Source organism: Trichosurus vulpecula, chromosome 4 (genome assembly GCF_011100635.1).
Source record: "Trichosurus vulpecula isolate mTriVul1 chromosome 4, mTriVul1.pri, whole genome shotgun sequence".
Classification (NCBI taxonomy): domain Eukaryota; kingdom Metazoa; phylum Chordata; class Mammalia; order Diprotodontia; family Phalangeridae; genus Trichosurus; species Trichosurus vulpecula.
The window spans coordinates 271,387,331-271,415,241 of record NC_050576.1 but is presented as its reverse complement, the minus strand read 5'-3'; the positions used below and the strand labels follow the sequence as shown (position 1 = coordinate 271,415,241).

Here is a 27,911-nt window from a genome sequence, read left to right as displayed (position 1 = left end):
GCCATTTTGACTCTACATTCTATGTGGCCAAAATATCCAAGGCCAAAATAATGTATGATATTTACTGAGTTTCATTATATTCCTGGTGTTATTAAAACCCAACTTTTTGGGGGGAACCTTATCCAAAAACCTGGAAAAATACCTTTTCAATTCTGTTTTCCTGAGATTTCTTAAAGTAGATGGTGGAAATTCCAAGTTCTGAGGCTGCTATCCATTGCAGCGTGGCACGAAGTTCTGCATCAGGGCACTCTGGCTCCAGATCAAAGTTTATCACCAAGAGGTTCCTTTGGCAGCTGGCTGTTCCCGTAGACAGTTTGGAAGTACACTCTGGGTGTAGACACAAGTACAGATTCACCAGGTTTTCGGTGGCAAAAAAATACAGCCAATTTTGTGTTAAATTATGACACCTTGTCTTACCCTCTTTGTTTTCTGATGGTTCTTTAAGGCATTCCTTTTCTTCTACAAGTTCACTTTAGGGGCAAAAACAACAACATGCAGTTGGTAACATATAGGAATAATGAGCTAGCCAATGGAAGATGAGATGGTGGGCTTCCTTTCTCCCTTTTATTGTTGACGTCCCTCCCAACTCTGAATTCTGTAATTCTGTCAGAGGCAGAATGCTAGTAGAATGGAAGGAGATCAGGCTTTGGAAGCTGGCTCTGGCTTGCTTTGTTATCACAGCTTTCTCATTTCTCCCTCTGTGTCTTAGCTGTAAAATGGTGATGATGAAACTCACCCTATCGACTTCCCAGGGTTGCCCTGAAGAAAGTGTAATCACAGGGAAGATTGAGAAGGAGCCTTGAGTCTCATTTGGTCAAGGATGGGTGACCTATGTAGCAAGGATAACTACTGAACTATTAGCAAACTTTACACCACATGGGGAAAAATAAAGTGAAGAAAAATATGACTTTAGGATATGGTATTACAAAAGATGACCTGTTCTACTTTTTTTTTCCTATCTACTCTACACAGATGTTCTTCAGGAGAGAGTATTTTTTATTTGTATTTTTATAGATGGTTTTCCTGTTTCTGTCGCTGAGCCTTTCTGTTTGGGTAACTCATTTTCGCTGACCAGACACCCAAAGGTACATACATTACCGTGGCATAATGTGCTTCTTCCATTGCGTGGAAGGAAGAGAAACTTACTTCACAATTTGGAAAACGTTTCTTTCTTCCTTCTACACTGCTTTTTTCTAAAGTAAGGGAAAAGTCAATCAAAGGACTTTGGAGTCTAAATTGCAAAAATCAGTGGCATTTATCAGACCAGTTAAAATGCTTTTTGATTGACGAATGCCAATATGGCTCAGCACAAGGTTTAAATGAATGGTATTTTCATGGTGTATAGGGTTATGTTTATCTTTTACCTTTCTTGGCTAGAACCTGAGAAGGCCAAAGATGCATGGGAAAATCTAATTGTTATTGATTGAAATACATTTCCCTATCTTTTCTATGAATTTGGTTGGTAAGATCCATTTCCATTTTTTTGGTAAGGTGGAGGGAGTAAAAGTAAAGGAACCTGAAACTGACAGATACCTTGTCCTTTGTTTAATGCCTAATTGTTTGGAGAAGAATGATATTTCCTAATATCAATGATATTACATGGGAAAAAATATAGTGCAATTTTTGTCATTGTGGAGCCAGATTCTAGATACATTGGTGATCTCTGCATTCCCAGGATACAAGACTTAGGGTTCTGGGCCCGTTGAACTGAGCAAAAACAGAAAAGATAGGTAAAGGAATGTTTGCTCAGGAAAGAGTTAAATTGAGCTCAAGGGAATTTTCCCAAGCTCTACTTTCTGATAAAAGATGAAACTTATAATCAGGTGTCTGTCCGCATTCTATTTAATGTTTAGGAGGAAGCTGGGGGAGGAAGTTTAAATGACAAATTTGAATTGCTCCTTGGAGTAAAACTATAGGCCAGAGACCTGATCAACTGACTCTAAAAACATTTTAACTTCAAATGGGGACTGAGAAAATAGCTCACAAAGCAATTAGACTTTTATTCTACTCTTCATTCTTTCTGGTGATCTAGATGCCCACGAATAGTAAGAAGATACACAGCCACCTAACAATAGATGCCATTCATTTCAGTTGATGGGGAGACTAGATGTAGGTTTGGGAAGTCTTACCCTGATATTTCTTGGTATTTTACCCAAATTTCTTGCATCATTTTTTAAATGTTCTTTATTCTACTGCATCCTGCTGCATGTAAGTTCAGGTATCCTTATGTTTTGAGGTAGCAGAATCATTGGACAGGTACTCACACATCTCCTTTCGTGGCAACAGACTGGAATTGGGAGGCAAGCTTGGGAGAGATATGCCTGAAGCAAGTAAAGGAAAAGCCAGATTCTGGTGAAAAACACTGTGATTTGGCTTGGTCCAATTTAAATGGACTTTTGCTTCTGTGTGTGACATCAGAGAGAATAAAGAGAAACCTCTGACTGTACTGATTACATTCATCCAAAACATTTGTATTGTAAGCTGGGGATATGAAACCCCTTTTAAGCTATGTTGCCAGGAAGCTGGTGGTAATGAAGGAGGACCTAATTCTAATCTTAGATTCTTATTCCCTGGATGGGAAACCTTAAGTGCATTTTCCCATTAACAAAGAATGTGGTTAGAACAGCAGTGTGGACATGGTCAAATCCATGGTTGGGTGCACCTTGGATGATACAGATGAGTTTTCAGATGAAAGTAGAGTAGTGTTTCTCAACATCATTTCAGTTTTGAAGTTACTTACTTAATCATGGGAGAAGAGGGCATGTTTTCCTGATAAATTTCCAGATCCACAATGCCAAGACTGCTAGTGGTACTACTGTTGCCATTGCTGACAAAGCAAAAATTTAAATATTAATGCCAATCTCCACCATTTGGCCACATTGCCAACATTTTAATTCGGTACCCTCTGAGAACACTCCCTGGGGACAAATGGGGATTACTGCTCTGACCGTTGCTTCCCTCAATTATGTATGTCCACAATGAGGAAAGTAACCAGGCATCTAAGCCTACAGCTCAAAGAACAGAGAAGTAAATAAATACAGGTATTAAAGGTATGTTTTTTTCATTCTCATATTGGAAGGTCTTGTCAACAAGCAGCTAGAGATGTCCTGGGTACACTTGCAGAGATTCAGCTACCTCTGACCATGATGCATGAGGAAAATGTTTGAACACTCGCAGTGGCTGTGGCCTGCAGTGACCTTCTGGGGACATAGGAAATTGATCTGAATTCCCACAGAAAGCAGTGCATCAAATTTTCACCCTTGGCAATTTGGTGGGGATTTTCCCACGTGGAGTTACAAAGGATGAGCACCTCGTTCTTTGTTTTCATAAGAAGTCACAATACTGAAGGAGAAACTGGTAGTATTAAGGTGGCACAACTTCTTTATCATAAGCATCTTAGAAAACACCTGTCACCTTATGTGCCTTGGAGAAGAAGGTAGCAGATACTGCATAATCCACAGAGGTTATACAATCACCATATGGTATATCTATGAGCCCAGCATATACTTATTGAAAAACAGTATATTTGAGCCAGACTTTTAAAGCTCTGTCTGTACTTGTGAAATGGAACCAATCCAGTTTCTTTAAACCCACTGAGCTTTCTCACACCTTCTGTATCTTCTAAGGATACCTCTTGCAAGTACGATTTTCAAAGGGCACTCGCCAAGTGTGATATATTGTTGAAGTATCCCCTGATGGGCACTAAGGTACCACCTATGGAAATTGTTCCTCTCTGGGGTTATGGTGCTACCTAGATACTAACTTCTTGGATTGGGAGAAATCTAGTATGGAAACACAAAACAAAACCCGTTCATTAACATAACTACCATATACTTTCTACTCAGCCCATTGCCTCAACTGCTCAGCCTCATTCTTGTCAACCTCATGCCTACAACCATTTTCTTTTAAGATTTTGAAGTTTAGGCACAACATATATAACTTTTGGGAAGTTTGTCATTCTGAGTGAACAAACCAAGTGACCCAGATTACATATCTTTGAGTTTAAATTTCTATTTAGTCTTCTAGGAAAGCCTGTGCTTTGTCGGTAGAGTAGCCAAGAAATCTGGAGGCAGATTGTGAAGTTGTGGGTGACAGTGTTTCAATTAGAAAACTTGTGCATTTTCTTTTTTCCACCTGGCAAAGGAGTGTTTTGGATAGTAAAGCCCTGGATAGTCCAAGAGTCTGTTTCCTTCAAAGCTTCATCTTTATCACCTTCTCTAGTTTTTTTGTCCCAACGATACTCACTGGAAGAGGGGGAAAACTAGGTCAAACAATATGTAGTAGTACAGTCAGGAAGCATTTGCCTCATGTAAACCCAGCCTGTGTTGTCTCTGAAATGTAATGGATTAAGGGAGAAAGTATTAAAATCAGAAGTGTTTTCTCTCTCTCTTCATGTGTGTGTATACATATGTATAGTATGTATATATGCATATATGTACATATACATGTATGTATATATACACAGAGAATTATAGCTAGTTAGCTATATACCAAACACTGTGAATTGTGTCCTGATGAATGTTGTTGTTGTTAAGTTGTTTCAGTCATGTCTGATTCTTTGTGACCCCATTTGTTGTTGTTTTTTGGCAAAGATTCTGGAATAGTTGATGAGGAAACTGAGGCAAACACGGTTAAGTGACAGGGTCACACAGCTAGCTAAATTTTAACTCAGGAAGATGAGTCTGTTGACTCCAGGCCCAGCGCTTTACCCACTGCACCACCTAGCCTGATGAATGATCGGGACATAATTCACAGTGTTTGGCATCCAGCAAACTAGCTCTCACTCTACACCAGGGAACAAAGGCAGCTCTTGGACTTAGCATAGGCTATGAGGTTATGGCAAGATGTTAGGGTATCTTAGAATGTATCATCACAAAGGCATCTTCTTCATTGTATAGAGACTGGAGGAAACTTATTTTTGGTGTTTGTATTAGGTGCTCATCACGTAGTCTTGTATGTGTACACACACACACACACACACACACACACACACACAGATTTATAAGGGATACATTCTGATTGTGGAATTTGTCATAAGTCCATGTTTCCCAAGGAACTAAAATAAAAGGCAGCTACCTCATGGATCTCTCACTGAGCTGCAAATAGCTACTTGTGTCATCAGGGTTGTCCTCATCGTTGACCAGCTGTGACCAGCTGCCTGTGCTCTCATCACTACTGCTGCTGCCCTGAGGGTTCAGTGACTCCTCCTGGGCTCGGACTTCCACAGAGATTTCAGGATCAGGAGCATCTTCAGTGTTGAGGTCAGCACTGTGAAATACAAGATGTTGCTGAGACAACCGACACTGAACTGAAGTTTCCATGAAGCCCAAGGGTACTGTCTCTATTGACACATTACAAATTTGTGCTACTTTATGTAGATGGGAGAAACATACTCAGAGCATTTCTTACTAATTATGAAGTTCAAACTCAACATTTAAAATTGAACACTGGCTAAAAGACAAATCTGTTTATCTGTTTGGATGTACTTCAAATTTTGCATCTAAATAATTAAAAAGAGTAATAACTTTCTAAAGCATAGGACATCTCAAAACAAAAGTTTTGCTCACTTTTTTGTGAAAAAAAAGATATCTGAAGTGTTATTCACAATATTTTAGTGGACCTGTTAGCACAACAATGTGAAATTTTCCAATAGCTCAGTGACACAGTGGATAGAATGCTAGACCTGGAATCAGAAAGACCTGAGTTCAAATCTATCCTCAGTCTATGTGACCTTGGGCAAGTCACTTAACATCTGTCTGCCTGCGTTCCTCATCTGTAAAAAGGGGATAATAATCGCACTTATCTCTTGGGGATGTTGTGAGGATAAAATGAGATAATATTTGTAAAACACTTTGCAAACCTTAAAGTCCTATGTAAGTATTAGTTATTATTCTCTCATTGATGCAGGTTTCAAAGTATCAGCATCTTTTCATCATGTTTTATTCTTGTTTATATTTTCCCATGGATCCCTGCAGTGAGGCTCTGCCCCTTTCAGTCTGTATCACATATTTTATCTCCTCGGTGCTTTATAATGCTTTCCTCTGTATTAGTCTTGTCTTTCTAACTAGGTAGTGAGCCACTTGAGGGCAAGGATCCTGTTTTATGTTGCATCTGTGTTATACCCAGTGCTGGGCACAGAGATGTTCCATGAACATTTACTGATTGATTCATAGCACTTTGTATTTCTAAAGAGTTTATCAGTTATGATGAGAAAAGAATTGGCACTAGGCTTTGTCACTCTATCTACTTTATCTAAAATTCCCCTTAATAAGAATTCATGGAAGACTTGCATGGGCTGGTGCAAAGTGAAATGTACTATGAACGAAGTGACAGCAATATAAGATGATCAGCTGTGAATGGCTTAGCTATTCTCAGCAACACAACGATTCAAGACAATTCTGAAGGACTTATGATGAAAAATTCTATCTGTCCCAGAGAAATGGATGGTATATGAATACGGATTGAAGCATACTTTTTTAAACTTTATTTTTCTTGAGTTTTTTTTGTCTGTGTTTTCTTTCACAACATGGTTATGATGGATATGTTTTACATGACTACACATGTATAACCTATATCGAATTGCTTGCCTTCTTAATGAGGCGGGGTAGAGAGGCAGGAAGGGAGAGAATTTGAAACTCAGTTTTAAAATGAATGTTAGAAAGTGTTTTTATATGTAACTGGGGAAAAAATAAAGTACTAAATAAAAATGAAACAAAGAAAGAATCCATGGGCTAAAAGTCCTAAGCCTTACTAAAGGTGCTACTTCAGGGGTTGTTTTGCAAAATGTAGCTATAACTTGAAATTTTAGTGCCTGGGGCAAAGAGCAAAAAAGATCTTCAAGATTTTGGGTATCTCTTTTGGGGGCGGGGAAAGGCTTACAGGGCATTGCTATGTAGGTGGAAGGAAGGGAGCAGAGTAGGGCTAGACTTAGGAGCTTTTCTGGGCTATACTAGCTGTAGTTTCCTATTTTAATTTATTATTCTTGCTAACTTAGGTGCTGTTTAGTTCTGTCAAGTACATTCTAAATTTCGATGCCCTGGGGCAAAGCCCCTACATCCTATCCTGTTTAGAGCTTTGTTCCAAGCCAGTGGTGAATGATAGGTCCTCAGCAAATTGCTGTTATTCCAGAGAGTGAACTGTATTGCCATATGTTCTGACTTCATTCTGAAATTACCCTTCCCCTTCTCCCCTTAGGTCCCTTGGCCTCATCTCAAATCCCACCTTCTTCAGGAGGCCTGTCCTTGTCTCTCCAGATGTTAGTTCCATCCCCTCTGGGATAATTTTCCATTTACTCTGTATATATCTTGTTTGTACTTAGTTATTTACATATTGTATCCCCTAGGAGAAGGTAAATTTCACAATACGCTTATCCACACAGAAGGAAATAAATGTCTCCCTTTTATGAAAAACTCTGAAGTGGCAGACTTAGCTAAGTGCCTGTCTTCCTCTCTGACTTAAGTGAAATTTATTGTATACTCAATTGTATTTGGTAGTTATCTTCAATTCTTCCCTAATAACTTTGTGTGCAGGATATGGCTGATCCCTTGCCCTTGCGAATCCCAGGAATTTTCCCTCTCTAGTAAAACTGCTATTTAATTCACTACAGATTCCTCGGAGGGCAATACTAGTAAAAAGAAAATTTTGGCTTAAAAACCTTCAGGCCTAGCCTGAATAATATTGCTCACTTAGCACTTTTTGTATTCCTACAGTTCTGTCTCAGTGAGAAGGATAAACCACATTAAAGCAGAGAGTGTGGATAACAAGTTCTGGGGAAAGGCATGAAAGAGGAAAGAAGATGAACAGCTAAGCTTCTGATTGGTTTCTTTTACTCCTAATGAGTATTTGGGATTTGGATTATTTGCATAGATTTGTCTTTCCCTCCTATTAATGCTGTCTAACTCTGTACCAGGGGTTTTCAATCTTTTGTCATTGACCTCTTTGGAGGTATGTTAAAACCTATGAGTCTCCTTTCAGAATAGTGGTTTGTTCTTAATTCACAAGTGAAGGAAATACTGTTTCATGTAGGTGTTAGTGAAAATAAAGAATTTTTCCCCCATCCAAGTTCATGGACACCCTGAATTCTCTCTGTGGAAGAGTCCATGGATCCTAGGTCAAGAATCTCCACTTTATTATCTCACTATCTATCTGCTGCCTCATTTGGTGATCTTCTCTGCTCCCATAGGTTCAATGATTATCTATTCAGATGATTTTCCAGATCGACATATCCAGCCCTAGTCTTTCTCCTGAGTTTCAGTTTGGCATTCCTTACTGCATTTTGGTCATTTCCAAATGGATGTTTAATAGGGATCTCACACTCAACATGTCCATAACAAAACTTACTGTCTTCTTAAACCTTCCACTCGTCCAAATTTTCCTGTTACTGTGGAGAGGACAACCATTCTCCCAGTCACCTAGGCTTATAACCTTAGTATTGTTCTCATCTCTTGACTCTCATTCCACATCTTCAGGCCATTGCCAAAACTTGTCAGTTCTACCTTCTTTATGGCATTTTCTGTATAGGTCTCTCCCTTTCCACTCACATAGTCACCAGACTGGTTCAGGCTGTCATCATCTCTTGCCTAGACTATAGCAAGAGTCTTTTAGTTGGTCCTCCTTACTCAAGTATCTCCCATTTAAATCTATTTTTTAATGAGTTGCCAAAGTGATTTTCCTAAAATATAGGTCTGACCAGTCCCCTTCCAACGAATTAAACTCCAGTGACTTCCTATAAAGACCAGGATAAAATGTAAAGTTCTTTGCTTGTCATTTAAAGGTCTTTACAACCTGACCCTTTCCTATCATTTTAAGCTTTTTTTAAAAAAATTTTTTACTCCCTTCTTCACACTCTACAGTCCAGCTGCATTGGCTTAATTAAAATTCCTTGAACATGGCTGGCACTGTCTTCATCAACTCATTTCTGGAATGCTCTGCCCCTTCCCCTTTACCTCTTAGGTTCCCTGGCCTCATTCAAGCTTCATCTGAAATGTCACCTTCTTCAGGAGGCCTGTCCTGGTCCCTCCAGATGCTAGTTCCTTCCCTTCTTAGATAATTTTCCATTTCCTCTGCATATATCTTGTTTGTACCTAGTTATTTATATATTATATCCCCTAGGAGAAGGTGATTTTCTTGTGGTCATAAGGCTGCTTTTGCCTTCTTTGTATCCTCAGTACTAGTCACAATGCCTGGCATGTACTAACCCCTTACTAAATGCTTATTGACTGACTGACTATTAAGAGCATCTAAAAATTCAATTTAATTCGTTTCATTCCAACCTAATATGATCTAACTCAACTGAGTTCAATATATCCTAAAATTTTCTTGTTGTTGCAATTTCCATGTTCCTTCTAATGTATGATTTCTGACTTTGGCATATATACCTGTGGAATTTAAATTGATGTGAATGCTTTTTTATACATATTTAGATAATATACCTAGGACATCAGTTTAAATAATTTTATTTAAAGGTAAATTCTTCCATACACGGAATTATGCAGCTGAAAGCATTATGGAAAAGTTCTCTAGTCTCCTGCCTTTCTTTGAACTCAGCATTTTAATTTAAAACAACCTCCATTTCTAGAGAAAGAAGTATCAATGAACTCCTTTATTTGTACCAAGTATTCCAAGCTGTTCCTTGTATCACAAAACCTCTTTTTAATGCCAGTATTCTTCCTGATGATGCTATAAAATCACAATTATGAGTGGTTCAGAGGAAGTGGACAGCCCCAGGATGGGCACACATAGGCTAGTGCATGATGGTGACTTGCATGAACAAGGTGGTATAAAGAATATTATTCAAGAAACATAGGATTAGAAAAGGAAATGCGCTGGTCATGTGCCAAGAACGAAGGAAAACAGGGGCCTGAGTGTTGTACTGGTACATGTGAAATGTTAAATGCCCTAGACTCTAGGGCCTAGAGGAAGGCCTCTAGCATCTTCAGTAGATATTCCAAGATATATTTATACAACAAGAATTATGAACCAGAGTCACACAGAATGAAAAGACATGGATAGGTTGTAACATGCATTGAGTACCAATATTGTTAAGACCATTGATTCAGGGAAAAACTGGAGTACTTAAGTATGCCTGAACCCCATTTCTTCCTGATTTTTCTGGAACCTCACCATCACTGTTGGATTTCATAGGCTTCAGAATTTGTTAATGTAGTGGACAGGGCTCTGGACTTGGAGTCTAGAACTGGGTTCAAATCCTGCTTTAGACATGTCCTAGCTATATGACATGGGCAAATGAGTTATCCTCTCTGTACTTTAGTTTCCTCATTTGTATAATGAGGGGGATGTGACTTGATGGCTTCTAAGCTCCAAACCTATGATCTTCTGATCTAATCCAACCTCTCCAGTTTAAGTATAAAAAATTTAGACCCATAGTTGAAGGTCACAAAGGTAGCAATTAGCAAAACCAACATTTGAACAACCTCGTCCTTTGAGTCCTGAGAAAACTCACTTTACAAAACACCACACTCCACCACACTGTTGCCTAGTTATTCTCATCTTAATGCTCCTGTAACATGATTTCTGGTCCTATTTGCCTACTGAAATTGATCACCACTGACCTCCATCTTGCCAAACCCAGTGTCCTTTTTTTTGGTCTTCATTCTTTTCTGTTTTTGCAGCATTTTGATAAAGTTTAGTGGCCTTTTAAAATTAAACAAAACAAAACAAAACTGTCTCCTTCTTACCTTGCATGCCATTTCATTTTCTAGCTTTATTATAATTCTATTAGTGCTTTTTCTGATTTCCTAGCTTCTCTTTCTCCTCTCCGCCTGTAACCTTGGGTGTTTCTAGAACTCTGCCCTCAGCCTTCTCTTTCCTTTGTACCTCTTTTCCCCATTCCAGCACTATGCAACTCCTAGAGGGCAGGAACAGTTTCCTTTTTATGTTTGCATTCCTAGTACCTAGTATGTTGTCTCACACACAGCAAGTATTTAATAATGGTCATTGACTTGGATATTTACATAGTACCTCAGAATCAGAAAATGTAAGAGCTGGAAGGAAGAAAGTATTTATTCTAAGACAATCATTTTACTGATAGAGAAACTGGAGGTCAGAGTGGTTTGTCCAGGGCTGCACTTTTATTGGTGACCTGAGGTTTTTGGTTGTAGGTTTGATATTCCTTCTGTTGCCTTATGCTCCTGCTGTCACTGAAGGTCTCCTCCATTGTCATGGTTTCACTTATAACCTCCAAGTGGACAACTCACAAAACAGTCTTAATTTTTCACTTGAGCTCTGACCCCAGGTCTCTGTCTGTTTGGATATCACTCTGTTATTTCAGTATTCAAAAGTCTAAACTTAAGCTCATATCTCCCTCTGATCCCAACCTCATCCCAAGCTTAGTCTTTCCAAATACTCTGTTTCTGTGTTGGGAACTGCTATTCTTTCTCTCTCTCAGGCTAGTAACTTTGGGATTTTCTTGGACTTTTCTTTATTCTTTTTTTTCCTTCAACGTTACCTCCTGAATTTCCCCCTTATTTTTTATTCTTGTTGATACCACACGAGACACATCTACCTACATTGCTGTAGTTCTGCCCTCTTTTGTTAATAAACAATAGCTATTCCTCATCCTGTGAAAGATGTCATCCTTTCATAAGTTTAAAATCATGTCCATCACTCAAAATTTCACAAATTCTTTTAATAAGTCATACTTCCAACCCTTAAGTCAGAGAGATAGCAAAGCATAGCTGTATTTCAGATGAACCATATAGTTATACCTTTCCCAAACTGAGAAGTAGCATGGGATAGCAGTTAATATTGCTGAACTTGGAACCAGGTAGCCTGGGGTTCAGAGTGTATCTCTGACACTTACTAGCTCTGTATCCTTGGGTACCCCAGTTTACTCATGTAAAAAGGGATAAAATAGTTCCTACGTGAAACAAAAAGAAACTAAATCTGGAAAAAAGATGGTTGTAAGAACATGAGAACAGTTAGAAAAATAGAAAACATTCCCTCCCTCCCGCTGCCATTCCTGTACTTCTTTGGAGAATCGGTGTTCATTGCTAGTAAGTGTTTGATTCCTCATCCCCTAGTGACAGGTGTGGGAAGGGCTCATGAATGAATATTTTCAAGAATGGTAAAATTTGATTCAGAATATTTTTAACCTATCTATTGGGACTTATGATTTTAAAGTCATTTCTGTGCTAAACAAAAGTATTCTCTTATTTTTAAGCGGTGAACATCCATAACTGTAACAAGACTAAATTAGACTGCTAATGTTCTCTTAGGTTATATTAATAGAAGAAGTGAATCCTAGTATCCTCTTTATCAAATCTCATCTGAATTATTAACGTTCAGTTCTAGGTATGGGATTTTAGAGGGATGCTGACAAGTTGGAATACATTCAGAAGAGGGTGGCCGTGATGATGTAACCAGGTTACCTGAAGAACAGAACCACTGTGGATCTTTACCCTGAGTGACTTTTAGGGGGCTATTCCCAGTGTTTAAGCATTTGAAGGACAGCCATATTAGATTTAGTTTGATATAGAGAACAGAAGTAGGATCAGTAGATGGAAGTTACAAGGAATCAGATTTTGGTTCAGTGTAAAGAAAATGTTTATGTCCAGAGCTGTCACATGAAGTAGTGAGTTTGTTGTTCTTGGAAGTACTCAAATAGACTGTGTGGTTAATTGTTGGAGATGATATAGAAGGGTGAAATTTTGTCTTACATAAGATTTTGGACTAGATGACTTTTGAGTTATCTGATTATGAAGTATTTGAATTGGAAGAACTCTAGGATTTTTTAACTTAAAGTCATCTTTCCAATTCCTATAGACTTTTAAAAGGACATTTGTATGATTTCTTCCTTTTGAAGACTTTCAATTATCAGGAAAAAAAGAATATTGAAGTTAGCTCATATTTAATACTCTTCTGGATATGTGGTGTATCTATAGAGAGAGTTTTGGTAGGAATTGACCATCAACCCCCCTGGGCCTCAGTTGTTTGATCCATGAGGTGGGGATAAGAAGGCATTAGCTGCTTAAAGGCAAGGAATCTAGACCAGATAATTCCTTGAATTCTCTCTCATCTCTAACATCTATGGTGAAATGCTATTTATTGTAAAGGCTGGTCCACGTACATGATATACTACACATAGTATTCTTCACCTACCTGTTGTTTGTAATGGAGCTTGTAGCTGTGTTTCTGCCACTGTCCATTTCTGGGTCCTTTTCTTTGTTCATGTCATTTTCTTTTGCTTCTCCAGTGCAGATATTTTGGGAAAGAATGGTTTCCGATTCTTCAATAAGATCATCCCTTTGATCAGTTTCAATCTGAATCAAAGGTACTTCCCTCAAGCAAGAGGATGGACCTGTGTGACTCCCTAGATCAGTGTCATGGCTGGAGAAATGTTCTTTTTTAAAGTCTGCTTGTGTTTGTTCCATAGGAGGAGCTGGTTGGTCTGGAGGTGCAGTGGGAAGATGTCTGTTTTCTGTTACTGAGTCTTTATTTGTACAAGCAGAGGAATCCTGATGAACCACCAGCAGAATGTTTCCATTATCCTCAATGCTTGCACCTAATCTGTTAGCATACTGTTTTACGTGACAGGGAGAACCTCTCGAAACAGGATCAGCATCTGTTGCTTCTGTTTCATCTGCTATGATTTTATTTTTTTGCATAAGGGCTTGAATTGAGTTTGTCCATGTCTCATGAATTAGCATGCTTGTGATCTGGTCCGTCCTCCCTCTCTGATACAAACAAGAGTCAGACTTGCAAAGGCCTGATGAAGACACGTTGCTGACTGGCTGAATGCTTAAGAAGTCTTGCTGGCCATTCTGAGCAAAGCCGTCCAGAGAGTTTGCCTTGACTGGAGCATTCACTGTTAGCTTGGCACAAGAAGACCTATTCTCTGGCACAGAGAACTGTCTGTAACAAAACGGGTACCGGGGAGATGGAGGTAGCAAGCTAGTACCCCAGTCTCGGTTGCTTCTGCTAGAGGATATGCTATCTTTGCTCTCTCTGTCAAGGTCCCTTAACATGTATCTATAGAACTCCTCAGTTATACTTTCTGTGCTGGATTGCTTAGAGGGACAGCTGGGCTTCACACTGAGATGTCCGTTCTTTCGAGACACCTGCTGCAGAGCTGAGGTTAGGATGGTACTTGCATTCCTGCCAGCATAGTAATCCAGCAGTAAATCAAATCCCCTCCCTTCATTTTCCATTTGATTCACCATGAACCTGGAGAACTCATCTGTAATGCTCTCACAGCTGGACTGTTTGGAGACAGAGCTGGCTCTGCTAACTGGCTGACTCAAAGTATTCATTAAACCCAGGCTGTTTACAAATCCTCGGGAATCAGAATCCTCTTCAGGGATGCTTTCGCAGCTAGACGATGCTCTCACACGATTCAGCCTTTCACCTAGTAACCTGTTTCGAGGATGATTCTGAGCTTGCCAAATTCCGTCCACCATGGAAAATTCTGTCAGGTTCATAATTTTGGCAGCTACTTCATTGGCAAAGATGTTGACGGAGTCTGGGACATCATCAAGATTTACAGACTCATCCATGACCCTGTTCATTAGCCTCTCTTTGAGTTCAGGGTGCTCATCCGTTTTTCTTTTTATCTCACTAAGTCGAGGGGGCTTGTGCTTCCTGACAATGGATCCATTGGCCTGGCTTTCCTTCTTTCTTTTCAGGGTTCGGCAGGACAAGCTTGGTGTCATCAGATATTCATTGCCCCCTTTCCAGGCACAAAACCAGGGTTGCTTTCTGTTTGAATTATCCAGGCAGATTGCAGCTATTTCTGTTGCCATGGAGACAACAGTTTCTGCTAATTCTTCAGCAAAGTCTATTACACAGTAGTTATCTGTTGAATGTTTAACTTGTGGCATGGGTTGAGACGGAAGCATCAAGTTGCTCCCTAATGGAGACAGGTTAACCTGAATGTCGGTATTGAGGAGACTGTCATGCTTGCGTTTTTCTAGGGCGTCTGGGTTGATGGTGGATTCAGCATACATTAATTCTTGCATCCCACTGCCTGGTAACGGATCTGAATAGGATCTGAGTCCATTCCTATTGTGACTGAGCCTCTGATTAGGAGCTCTGGGGTAATCTCCAGTAGTTTGTTTTGGGTATCTTTTCTTAGGAGATGTTTTTGTAGCCGTGGAATTATGGGCATTGTTATTAAAAGGCAGTTCCGATTGAAGCATGGAGCTTTCAAAAATGTTTGGCATTCCTCTGCTATTATTATCCCTCTTTGGATGTGTGATATCTACAAGATCTTTGACAGCATCAGCATTGTACCAATTATTAATTGTGCCACTGTTGGAATAGTCAGGAGATCTTGGTGCTGCTGCTGTCTCTGTTAGCTGATGGTCTATTTCTGTTCCTCTCCATCTGTTATTCTCCTTAGAAAAGACGGGAGGATGCTCACTGAACTGTGTAATGTTGCTCATCTTCTTGAAAGTGAAATACATTGCATTGAAAAGAAGTTCATTTACAGTCTCCATCAGGATGTCCTGGGTGTTCTTATCTGGATCCCCAGTGACCTCACCGTCAATCATTTTCTTTTTCCGGTTAGCTTCTTCAAGGGAGTGCTTCAGGATGACATTGGATAAATCCTCTGCCAGGTCATCCCGAAGGATTTTGTCTAAGCAAGAGATCTGAGGCCTGGACATGGTTTCAATAATCCTTCCGTTCATCGACTCCATGAAACTTCCAATGCTGCTGTAGCTATTAGGCTTGGTCAGAACCATAGACGCCTCCTTGAGAAGGGCCTCTGCAATGCTTTTGTTCAAGGTCTCCATGTTACTGCCCATGGCTACGCTACCATGGAGGGTGACCGCTGCTGAGGCCTCTGCGGCAGACAAGAGGCCACTTGATGCCACAGGATATTTATCTTCTTGCGTTTCTCCAAGACCACAGACGGCAACGGCACTAGCCACCTGAGTCATGCCACATAGTGCTGATGGAAATGAATATTCCATACTCGTGCCATCCTGAAGTGTTTGGGTGACTTGTCTTTGCAGCTCCTCATTCCCTAGCATTTGACCATTAGCCGCTGAGGTTTCTTGCTCTAATCTGAATCTTTCGGTGGCCTGAGGACTGGAAATAGTTCCGATTACAGTAGCGGCACAAGCTAAAGCTACTTCCAGAGCACTCTGGGGAGGTCTGATGGCCTTCTCTTCATGAAGTTCGCCTGAAGTTTCAGCTGAGGGATCAGATTGTGTCCAGTGGCTGAGGTTTGGGGGGCTTGTCCCGGGCCATTCAGATATAGCTTCACTGCTGTCTGGACTCTGTACAATGACTATTTTGGGAAGTTCTTGCCATGGCCTAGGGTGCTCTGTGTCTTCTGCGGTGCAGCCTTCTGAAATCAAAGCATTTTTAATGGGGACATTTGCCACAGATTTCATAGGACATGTTGGTTGAGACTGGGACAGCCTAATAAATGCATCTTGCAGGACAGATTCTGCCAGATTTGTCGCATACTCGCCAGTTGTTTTGCCTTCGTCTTGCAGAGGAGGAAGGGATTCTTGTTCTTCATTTTTCAGACTCTCCTCAGGGTCTGGGTTTCCATTATGTTTTAAGATGTTGTCACATACAGATGTTAATTCTTCCTTAACCATTCTGTCCAAATGTCTCTTGCCCAGAGTCTGCAAGGCATGAGAACTTTCCACTCGACCTTTAGAGCTTTCTTCAAAATTGCTAGTGGCTGGTCCCTCTTCCCCAGATATGTTGCCTTTTTGTTGCAATTGCTGGGCCAATTGCTCTGTACTTGGCAAAATAATTTCTGCTGCTTTCCTCAGTGTTCCTTCAAGATACCTTGAAGATTTATGTGAAATGGAATTATCTTTGCAAATATAATTTTCTTCAAAAGCATAACGTAATTTGCCTTTTTTGCAATTCAGATCCCCTTGTGTAGCTCCCTTTGACTTCTTGCTTTCTGAAACATTGACTGAGACATTTACATTTTCATAACCTAAAGAAAAGAAAATGGAGTCATTATTAGCTTTTGGATATCAAGTTGTTATTTTTTTCAAAGAGATGAACAAAAAATGCCTATGAGGCAGTAGGCTGGATGATTTCCATTATAATAGCATTTTTGGTGTCCTTTGAGAGAAGAAAACACTTGACTTAAAACATTTTCTAACTTTGATTCTGGAAAGCCAATCAATAATATAGCTTTTATCAGAGGATCTAACATATACTTAAACTGGACATTAGAAATTCTTTGTATAATAAATAACAAGCTTCATCCTTTGGAAAGATACCAGAGAGAGCACCATGGTCCTGTATTCCCCCCACCTCTATCCCCCTCACCCCTGACTACTCACAATGGCTACATGTTAGTCTTGTTACAGAGAGATTCTGACTCATTACAGATATTAGCTCTGAATCTTTCATGGAATAAATTTTAAGAATATTAGCAGCAGCTTCTGGGATTCCTCTCTATGAGTAGCAGGAGATAGTAGGATAAGGGGAGGTTCACTATCTGTGGTTACAAAATCTGTTGAGAAATTAGTAGAAGAATATGCCTCCCTTTTCATTAGACCCTCAGAATCTTGACAGTTACAAAATTGCTTCATCTATTCCTTAAAGATAGGTCACTGGACTTGGAGGCAGGAAGTCCTTTGTTCAAATCTGGCCTCACCAATTGTGTGACCTTGCACAAGTCATTTAGTCTCTGTTACCTTATACGTAAAGTGAAGGGGTTGGAGCTGATGGCTTCTACAATCCTTTTCAGGGTAGCTTGGGCGTGCAGTGGATAAAGCACCAGGCTTGGAATCAGGAATATCTAACCCTAGACACTTACTAGCTTTGTGACACTAGGCAAGTCACTTAACCCCTATATGCTTCAGTTCCTCATCTGCAAAATGGGGGCACACTGGAAAAAGAAATGGAAAAACCATTCCAGTATCTTTGCCAAGAAAACACCATGGAGGTCCATGAGGTCATGTAGAGTGGGACACACCTAGATGACTGAACAACAACAGTGATTCCTTTCAGCTCTAAATCTATATGATGCTATAACATATACACAGTATGCTTGGACACAATTAAATGACTCAAGAACAGCAATCCCTTTCAGGTCTAAATCTATAAGATACTATAATACACGAAGTATTCTTTGTATAAGACAGCATCTCACCACCCACATCATTTTACAGTGGCTGCTAAATTCATAAACAACACTAGCTCATACTTCCCTTAACCTATCCCCCTTAACTCCAGTAAAAAGAGGATGGTGGGGGTGTAACTCATTCTGCTATATTAATTTCATTGTCATCTTGACGTCAGCACTTCCTGTCATCAACAATATCCTTTCAATGAACAGAAAATCAAAGTGACTTGCTCAGAATCTCTGAGACTTAAGATGGCCTTTTTCCCTTCTAAGTTTGTAATTCCATCCTTATAGGAGTCCCTTGGAAACAGGTCAGACATCTTTGAATGATCCTCATTATTTATCTGAAGTACGTTAGTTCAGTTGGGTGAATGTGGTACTGTTCAGTGACTTTTACCGTTTTTATATTCCTCCACCTCACTCTCATCCTCTAAGTGCTCCGATGCTGTGAGGAAGTCCTCTTCTATTGAGGACACAGAGCAGTTGGTGTCATCCTCCACCTTGAAGACACTGTTTTCCAAATGTAGTTGCCTCTCCTGCACCAACTCAAGGCCGATCAGAAATTTGTTGATTTCAAAGATGATACAATTGGTACTGTTTTGTCTGTTCCCTCTCGCACACTGAACCAAGCATATATCTGGTAGCCAAGGATACTAGGAGAAAAAAAAGAGAAACTGTTCAAGAAACACAAAACCTCACTTGATTTCCCCCCTGTCCATTCACAGATCTCTGTGGCAGATCCTGAGATCAAGAATAGAACTTTGGTTTGGAAATTTGCAGTAGCCTTTATGGTGATACCGATGAGCTAGTTGACCAAGAAGGAAGATTGGGAAGACAAAGTGCCAAGGAGATAATTTAGTATAAGGCAAACAGTTGTATGTCAATTTGTCTTCTTGTTTAATTGGAATAAAGTTCCAGTTTATTTCACTTTAGCATTTTATGTATCTACTTAGGTGACACTAAGGAAGATTATTGATTTATCTGGTCAAACATTGTTCTTCTGCCAGTGATAATAGACTTCCGTTTTTGAATGAGATCCTTATAGGAGTCCCTTGGAAGTGAGTCATCTATCTCTGAAAGACCCTCATTGTTTATCGGAAGTAGGTTAGTTCAGTTGGGTAGAATATGGTACTAATGAGGCTGAAGTCTTGAGTTTGATGCCTGGGTGGGTGTGTTAGCTTTGTTCAATTTCATGAGCAAAGATTGTGGCTGATGACCTTTCTTACTGTCCATTTAAAGATATACAAGGTCAAGTGGTATCTAATTTTAGCCAGATAATGAACATTTTTCATTTTCAAATCACTTGGTAGGCAGAGATTCATCATTTTACCACCCACATATAGAAACATGGAAATTGCCACGAAAATGTGGGTTCTAGGTCACAGTTCTGTGCTGAAGTCAAAGGTGAAATAACTCTCCATAAAAGTCTTCCTTCAACTTCTGTCCTTGTTCTTGGATGAATTTATGAGAATACTAACTTCTGAATATACACTCTGTTGCCTTCTGAGATAAGATTCAAGCCCTAGAATGACTGGGCATAAAACCCTGGGATTAGTAGAAGGTCATGCAAATGGCAACAACTTCATCATTTTTACCAGAAAGCACTAGGTCTTTGCTGAAGAATACCCATCGAATTTGAGACTGACAAGGGCCATCTTTTTCTTTCTCCTCTTTCTCTACTCCCTAATTTATTTCTCATTTGTACCACTACATGATTAATTAGGGTCCATAAAAACAAATTTGGCATAAGATCTAACAAAGGGCAGAATTATCCCGTCTAACTCCAAATTGATTTAGCTTCCCTCTGGGGAATTTGAGTATGTATAAACATATACAATCAGCAATCACTTTTAAAGGGAGTGCTGAGTTGGTTTAGAAGATTTTATATATATATATATATATATATACACACATATATATATACACACACACATATATACATATATATATAAACATATATATATATATAAACATATATATATATACATAATATAAGGTAAGATAGAATCCTTCAGGAGCAGAAGAATGGAAAAAGGTGTGTTAGCATCTAGTTAATGATCCTCTAACAAGATGCTATAGTAAACATGAAGAGCCTAGAATTTTGAATGAGTTATTGACCAATAACCTTTTACTAACCTTTTACTTTTCAATCAATCTCTCCTTGCCCAAGTGTGATTAATTAAAGATAGGCACATGCTGTAGAGTCAGACCTACTCAACGTCAGCATCAGTTTGCCAAGCGACTCTTGGTTGTCAGTTGGAATTTTTCAAATGAGTACTGAGGTTCTCTCAAAGATGAAAAAATAAAGCATAAGGAGGAGGTACTTTCAATTCATTAATCATCTAAGAAAGAAAAAGGAAGTCTTCAAAGAAATCTCCTGTGCAAGTAGATTCTTCTAGAGAATGAATTCCCATCCACATTGTATTATTAACCTATAAACATGATGCCATGCTATCTGTGGATAATTGAAAAACCAAAAAATCTTTTGAAAAAAGAAGATATTTTTCATTGACCCTAAATATACCCCAAATGGCCACTAATCCAATTCGTTAGTTGGCATATAAGTAATGTTTGCTATATTTAGTTAGAAAAGAAATGTTCTTAGCATATCTTTTTTCTTTAGGCAAATACCGGTTCAATTGAAACCAACCAACAAATGGTCCCTAATTATTTATCCTAAAATTCTTGAACTGACTGCTGTTTTCTTTTCATGAGTATGGGAGTCATTATGGATAATGAAATGGATTTCTAGAATCAAAATTAGAATTAGTCTTTTTCCATAATATGTACAGAATGATGCATGAACTCTGTCCTGATCACAAAGTCACAGAATCATAGATTTAGTTGGAGGAGATCTTAGAGTTCAGCTAGGGCAATCCTCTCATTTTGCCAGCAAGCAAACAGAGGTTCATCAAGGTTCAGTGAAATGCTCAGTGTCACAGAGGTGGCCAAGACAGAGCTGGGATTCGAGCACATATCCTATAATTCCATATGGCAGGACAAAGATAACAATTTTGGATTAAAGGATTCTGGCTGGTTTTGCAGAAGCTATAGTCTCCAAGTGTGGAGCAAAGTCCTTCCACCTTCTTTCCTTTGGTGACTTGTACAACCTCTTGTGGGGAGCCAGCTATCTCCTGTTTAGGCCTCATTAGACCTCTGCAAAGCAGCCTTTTTAAATCTCTGCACGGCAGGATCAATCGAGGAAGGGTCTATGCAAGGCAAAAGGCCATGTTTAGGATAAGAAGATGTGGCAAAGAAAACCCATCTTCATAGCAGATTGTCCACATGGGAAAGAACTGAAATGTTTATGATTACCCATATGGGAAAGAACAGAAGTGTTTCAATATGATTATCTACATGGGAAAGAACAGAAATGTTTCAATTCAGTTAGCCTGTAGGGGACTGGAGTCTCATTCCCAGGAACAAGGAGATAAAAATATTAACCAGTGCTCCACTATACTCTTCTGAGAAGTCAGGATGATTCAGCAATTAACCTGTATAAAATACTGTCAGTAACTCCATTAAAATCAGTCTATAGCTTGACTATACAACTTGCCTGGCCCCATGTCTTTGTCTTTTTGTGTCAATTACTTCATCATATATTCATGCCACTGCGGGCACAACCTCTGTCATGTGCAGAGGAAGGCAGAGGTAGCATGCTGGACTTGGGGTCAGAAAAAACCTGAATTCAAATCCTGCCTCAAACACTGGCCCTGGGCAAGTTAAGTTCTCTCAGTCTCAGTTTCCTTATCTGTCCAAAGAGAGATAATAATAGCATGTACCTCGTAGGGTTGTTGGGAGGATCAAATGGGAAAGCATCTGTAAAGTCATTTGCTGTAAAGTGCCCCATAAATGCTAATATTATTATTAGTTATCTTTATCATTATTATTCCCAGTAAGGGGTCATCCAGCATTTGTTTGAAGAGGCACCCATTACCCACCCAGATTGTCCGTCCTTTTCTTCCATTTGGGGGTATTTTTAGGAAGCTTTCCTTATCTCAAGCCTGCTTTTGCTTCTCTGAACTGTGTACCCATTATTCCTAGTTTTATGCTCTGGTACCAACCAGAAAGCAAAACCAAACTAAACCACCTAACCCCTCTTTCATGGGAGAGTTCTTCAAATATGCCAAAACACTTTTCATGTCTCTTCTCTATGCAAAAAATCCCCAGTTCCTTCAAATAATATGGAATTATCTCTCAAGGCCCTTTACCTCCATAGTGGTACCTTTCTGGACACTGCTGTTTATCGATGACTTTCTTAAAAGGTGGTATGCAGAATGGAACAAATTACTCCTGATTATGTCCAGGGTTCCCCAACCAATATCACTTTGCAGTAATTTTGTTACTATGTTGTAGCCAGACCTGACTGTAATTTTACAAAAATTCCACTGTCCCACTGAAAACATAGATTCTTAGAATTAGAACTGAGATATTAGAACTTAGATATTATCTAGTCTACCCCACTCCCCCACCTCCTGCCGCCCATTTTACAGATGAGGAATGGAGGCCCAAAGAGTCTGTGACCTACCCATGATTGCAGTTGGAGTGACATGAATGAGGATTTGGACTGAGTCTTCTAACAGCTCTGGTTCCAAAACCTAGCGCTTTGTCTATCACACCATGTTGCTTATTCATTTGATCAAATATTCCTAACTGGCCCCTGTATTATTTTCCCTAATGTTGTGTTTTCTTGGAACCCATTAGTGATGTTAGATAGGCTATCCCCATATATGAAGGGAGTAAAAGAAATCTGAAATTTAAACATTCAGCTTAGATATAGTGCAGCTGGGGGAAACCATAAGAGCATTAAGGAGGCTGAAACATGCAAAAATTGAGAAACAGGTCGGGGACATGGAGTTTAGGAAGAAAAGGGCAGAGTGCTCAAGAAAAAAGCCCCAAAAAACCCAGTGGGAGGGAATCAAAGAAGACAACTTTTACCTACTGCATAATTTTGCCTGGGGCTGGCCTTACCAACCTACTCATTTTTTCCCACATAAAAGAGAACTACTCTGGAAATGAGAAATATAGAGGAAAGAAAAATTATAATTCAAGACCTTGCTGGAGACACAGATGTGCTATCTCTTTTTTTGGGGGGGGGTTTAGGGGTGGGGCGGGAAGCGGTTTCAAAATTTTGGTTTGTTCAAATAGCAGTGCATAGTTTTTGAAACATCTGTTATTCTAAGCTTGACTTTGCCAGCCCTGCACTAAGCTCCATCATTACCACTTTGCATTGCATGACATTTCAAACTCTTGAGAATTTCAAACATTTTTTAAAGATTTTAATTTTCACAGTCAAATACATTATTGCCTCCTTGTAACAAGCTTACCCTTCGGTGGATTTCCTTAAGTGACATCTATCTTCTGACAAAACTACATACCACTAAAACCTGATGAGCTTATCAAGGCCAGGTACATTCTGTTTCCTAATGTAAAGGAGTTCCATTGCCTGTGGTTTCCTGAGCAGCCCATATGGTTACAAGGGTCAGTTTGACTTTAAGCAGGACTTTATGAAAGGAAATTACATTCTCCATCAAATGACTCATTTGATGGAAACATTTTTTAAAAAATCTTTTTTTTTATACTGAACTTACATTAATAAAGTATAGGGTATCAACACCGGGGTTGTAAAAGCTTTTGTGGGAATGAGTAACTTCAAAATAACTTTCAACTTTGCTAAATTCATCTGACACTGAAAATGATAGCCGTATCACCTGAAATCTTACTGTTAAATTGAATAACATACTCTGGTTAATACTATGTCCTGGAGTGTTGGATGTTTATCCTTTCTTTTTTAAATTGCTTCATCATGGGGGCGGGGTGGGGGTGGGAATTCAATTCTGGGCCTGAGGCTCAAAGACCTTAAGCAAATAAAAGGACTCAGAGATCAGAGGTGCTATTGCGGTATCACTTTCCCTTACGTTCCACTTTTGCTTCCTTCTTGTCTGATCTGGGATTACTTTTTATCTGATGATAATGCGCTCCGACTTTTCCTGTCACACTTGGAATCACTGTATTTTATCGCAGCAATGTTATTAAATGAACAAACATTTATTAAACACCTACTATGTGTAGGTGTTTGGTAGATTCTAGGGATACGAATACTTTTGTTGTTGCGTCTGTTTTTCAATCGCGTCTGACTCTTCAGGACCCCATTTGGAGTTTTCTTGGCAAAGATACTAGAGTGGTTAGCTGTTTCCTTCTCCAGCCCATTTTACAGCTGAGGAAATTGGGGCAAATAGGGTTGAGTGACTTGTACAGGGTCACAGAGCTAGTAAGTATCAGGCTGGATTTGAAGTCAGGAAGAAGAGTCTTTCTGACTCCAGGCCCAGTGCTCTATCTACTGCACTACCTATCTGCCCTGTACAAAAACTAAAAATGGCTTAAAAACTACAAAAAGAAGACACACTGCCCTCAAGAAGCTCACATTCTGCTGAAAGTAGGATGAAGAAACAACGTGTACACCAAAAAGTTATATAAAGTGCCAGCAAAATGGATCTACAGTCATTTCTGGTGAGGGACAGCACTAGCAACTGCGGGTAAGGGGGTGAGGTGAGGGCTTGGGATAGACCTTCTGTAGGAGATGGCGGTACTGGAGCTGAGCTTTGAAGGAAGCTAGGGATTCTAAGGGCAGCTTAGATACACTAAGATAGCAAATTCTTCATCACTTGCAATGTTTTTAGAGTCTGGATGACCATCTTGGTGATGTTAGAGACAGGAGTATTGCATCAAAATGGGGGTTGGGTTAAATGACATCTAAGATCCCTTCCAATTCTGTGATTCTAGGCTTCTATGAGCCCTAAATCTTCACCAATTTGCAATGTAATTCCTGGGACCCAATTTTACCAGTTTGAGATGTTTTATAGCAGATTTCCATTGACTATAATCCTTAAGGTTATCATTCCCAACATTTTAAGTTAATTTAAGTATGAGATGGTCCCTAATCTTTCTGAGTTGGACAAAAATCTGAAACTCAAATCTGCTAATTAACCATAGACTTAAAAATGTTGATTTTGAAGTTTTGCATGTGTCAAAATTAGCAAAGCCACCAATGATTAACTTTTCTCTGATATGTTAGTGTACCAAGACTCTGAAAACGCTTGTATCATTTCTAATTACATAGGATCATGACCCAATTCTCATCCTTCCTTTCTGCCCCCTTTGATTCTCTTCATTTCCTCCCCCCCGCCCAGTTCTTCATCCTCCTCTTGTATTTAACTGCTGAGAATCGGAGGTTGCTGGAATGTTAGACTGACCTACCAATAACTATCTGCATGAACTTAAATCACAGTACATTTAGGCTTTGTTTAAGGTTCTTCCTCTAAAAAAGTGAAGGACATTAATAGTTTTGGTAGCACAACCAGACGCCTGGCAACAATACGCAGTATGAATACAAATTAACATTATTCTGCAAGACAGATAAAACTTCTTTGATCTCAACACCTAAAAAAAAATTCACTCGTAATCTGATTTTGTGTTTAAGCATGTTAGTCTTCAAAAATGAACTTTAGTATTTTTGATTCTGTTCACAAATGCTGTTTAGGCTTATGTTAGAGGAATTGGGATAAGGTAAGCTCTGATTTTTTTTTTTTTTTTTTTTTTGCAAAAAACATGGTTGTCTCTGAAGGAGATTCAACCTCCTTCCTTCCCTTCCCACCAAGATGATTTTATCATTCTTACCTTAGAAACTTCAAAATCAGCATGGAGGTTTCCTGAAGATAATCCACTCAGAAGGACAATTTCATTTTCTTTTGGTTGTTGGACATTCATGGAATTGATAAACTTTGGGAGATCTGGTGACACGTTGACCAACTTCTGTAGAGTGAGAATCTTAATTTAGTTCAGATTTATAGCATTTCATTTATTTAAATGAGGGCATTCATACAATGACTTATGCAACCAAATTCAAAACAAATCCAACCAAAATACTTTCAGTTAAATTGTGTCCTCCCCCCCATCCCAATGTCTCAAAGCTGCTTTATTTGTAAAAAGGCATTTATCCATGAACAAGCATAAGAACATTCTTTAATGAAGTTGGAAGAAGTAGAAATAGCTTTGAATTGAAATCTGGGCATTCCAGTTAGACTTATAGTTATATAAGTATATATAAGTGTATGTAGATATATATATATGTGTATGTATGTATATATCTATATCTATATCTATATCTATATCTATATCTATATCTATATCTATATCTATATCTATATCTATATCTATATCTATATCTATATCTATATCTATATCTATATCTATATCTGTCTATCCACTCCCAACTATAAAACTGTCCAGGTTATAAGGAGTTCGTTTGATAATAATAATAGATGGACAGATAGATGGATAGCATTTATAGAATACTTTTAAGATTTGCAAACCACAGTACATATGTAATCTCATTTGATCCCCACAGTAACCCTGTTAGGTAAGAACTATTATTATCCTCACTTGACAGATGAGGAAACTGAGGTGAGCTATTCAATGATCTGTCCAGGGTCACACAGGTAGAGTTCGATGTGAATTCAAATCTTTCTGATTCCAGGTCTAGTGTTCTTCTCCATTATAGTACTTAGCTAACTAGGTGGCAGTTTTGTATTTGATTCCTAAAGCAGTTTGTGTCGATTCTTTATGTAAAACTAGTTGCTAGAAATGAAGAATGGATATTTTTCTCTGAGAGAGTAGTCAAGAATTCCAATTCTTATGTTGGGGAAAATGAAATTGCCAGCTTTATTTCTCATCATGATGCTATTAAGACACAACTCTTCCAGCTTTTTCAAGCAACCACTCTGTCAACAAGGATTTGGTGAGTGCCTACTATGTTCAAGGTAGTGTGCTAGGTGCTTGGGCTCCAAAGACAAAACTGGTAGTTTCTACCATCAAAGATCTTACATTCTAATGGATGAGAACACACACACACACACAAAACATAGAAGCTAATCAGAGAAAGCAACTGTCATGGTGGAAGCACAAGCAGCTGAGAGGAGCCAGGAATGGAGTCATGCAGAAGTTAGCCCTTGAGATGAATCCCAAAGTAAATCAGGAATTTCGAGAGCTGAAAGTGAGAAGGGGCGTACGTTGCAGGCACGATGGACAGCAAGTGCAAAGGTATGGGAGTGGGAGATGAGGTGTCATAGATGAGGGCCAGCAATGACCCATGGGTGAAAGACAGTAATAAGGATGGAAAGATGAATTAGAGTCAAATTGTGAAAACCTTTAAATGTCAAACTGAGGAGTTCAGATTTGAACATAGGGAGCCGCTGGAGTTTATTGAAAATCACTTTGGCTGCTCTATGATGGATGGATTAGCAAGACTTGAGATAGGAGGACCAATTAGAAAGCTACTGCCTGCAGGAGTCTGAGTGAGAGGTCATAAGGACCTGAAATATGGTGGTGGTTGTGGCAAGAGAAGGAGGTGGAGGTAGTAGCTAGAAAGAACAGGACTTGACAACTGATTAGATATGTGGGGTGAGTTAGATGGAGGAGTCAGTGATGCTCACAGAATTGTGAACTCGGTGGACTGGGAAAATGGCAGTGCCCTGGACAGATATAGGGCCTTCCCTAATGAAGGATATGTAAGAGTCAGGGGAAATTGGCAAAACCCCGGAAGTGAGAAAATCAAACAAAGGTTGTAGATTTAATGATTTCCAATAGCCTAAGGCAAGCGGTGAATAGATCACTTTAAGCAGAAGGAGAGAAAAGTTGCCAGTGCCCAAAAGCATTAGGAGAAAGCTTTTGATGACAAGTTGGCTTGAGGTTCCAAAGCATGAGATTTGAGATAACTATTTAAAGTAACATCCTTTCCTCTTTGCATCTGCATAAAATGCTTCCCTGTCCCTTGCGTGTGTCTCTA

At 39.2% G+C, this 27,911-nt stretch overlaps 1 protein-coding gene across 2 annotated transcripts in view; it reads right to left on the bottom strand.

Moving 5' to 3' along the window:
- LOC118846382 (SPHK1 interactor, AKAP domain containing) overlaps positions 1-27,911 on the bottom strand; it is a 179,311-nt gene that overhangs the window by 7,967 nt on the left and 143,433 nt on the right. The window contains exons 5-11 of one of the 2 annotated variants that reach the window (XM_036754872.1): positions 25,745-25,879; positions 18,465-18,720; positions 13,120-16,924; positions 5,077-5,268; positions 2,741-2,827; positions 418-470; positions 143-327 (exon numbers count right to left, since the gene is read on the bottom strand). In XM_036754872.1, the coding sequence (XP_036610767.1) occupies positions 143-327; positions 418-470; positions 2,741-2,827; positions 5,077-5,268; positions 13,120-16,924; positions 18,465-18,720; positions 25,745-25,879 (4,713 nt within the window). The remainder of the gene's footprint in view (positions 1-142; positions 328-417; positions 471-2,740; positions 2,828-5,076; positions 5,269-13,119; positions 16,925-18,464; positions 18,721-25,744; positions 25,880-27,911) is intronic. The other variant, XM_036754874.1, reaches the window with a different exon arrangement.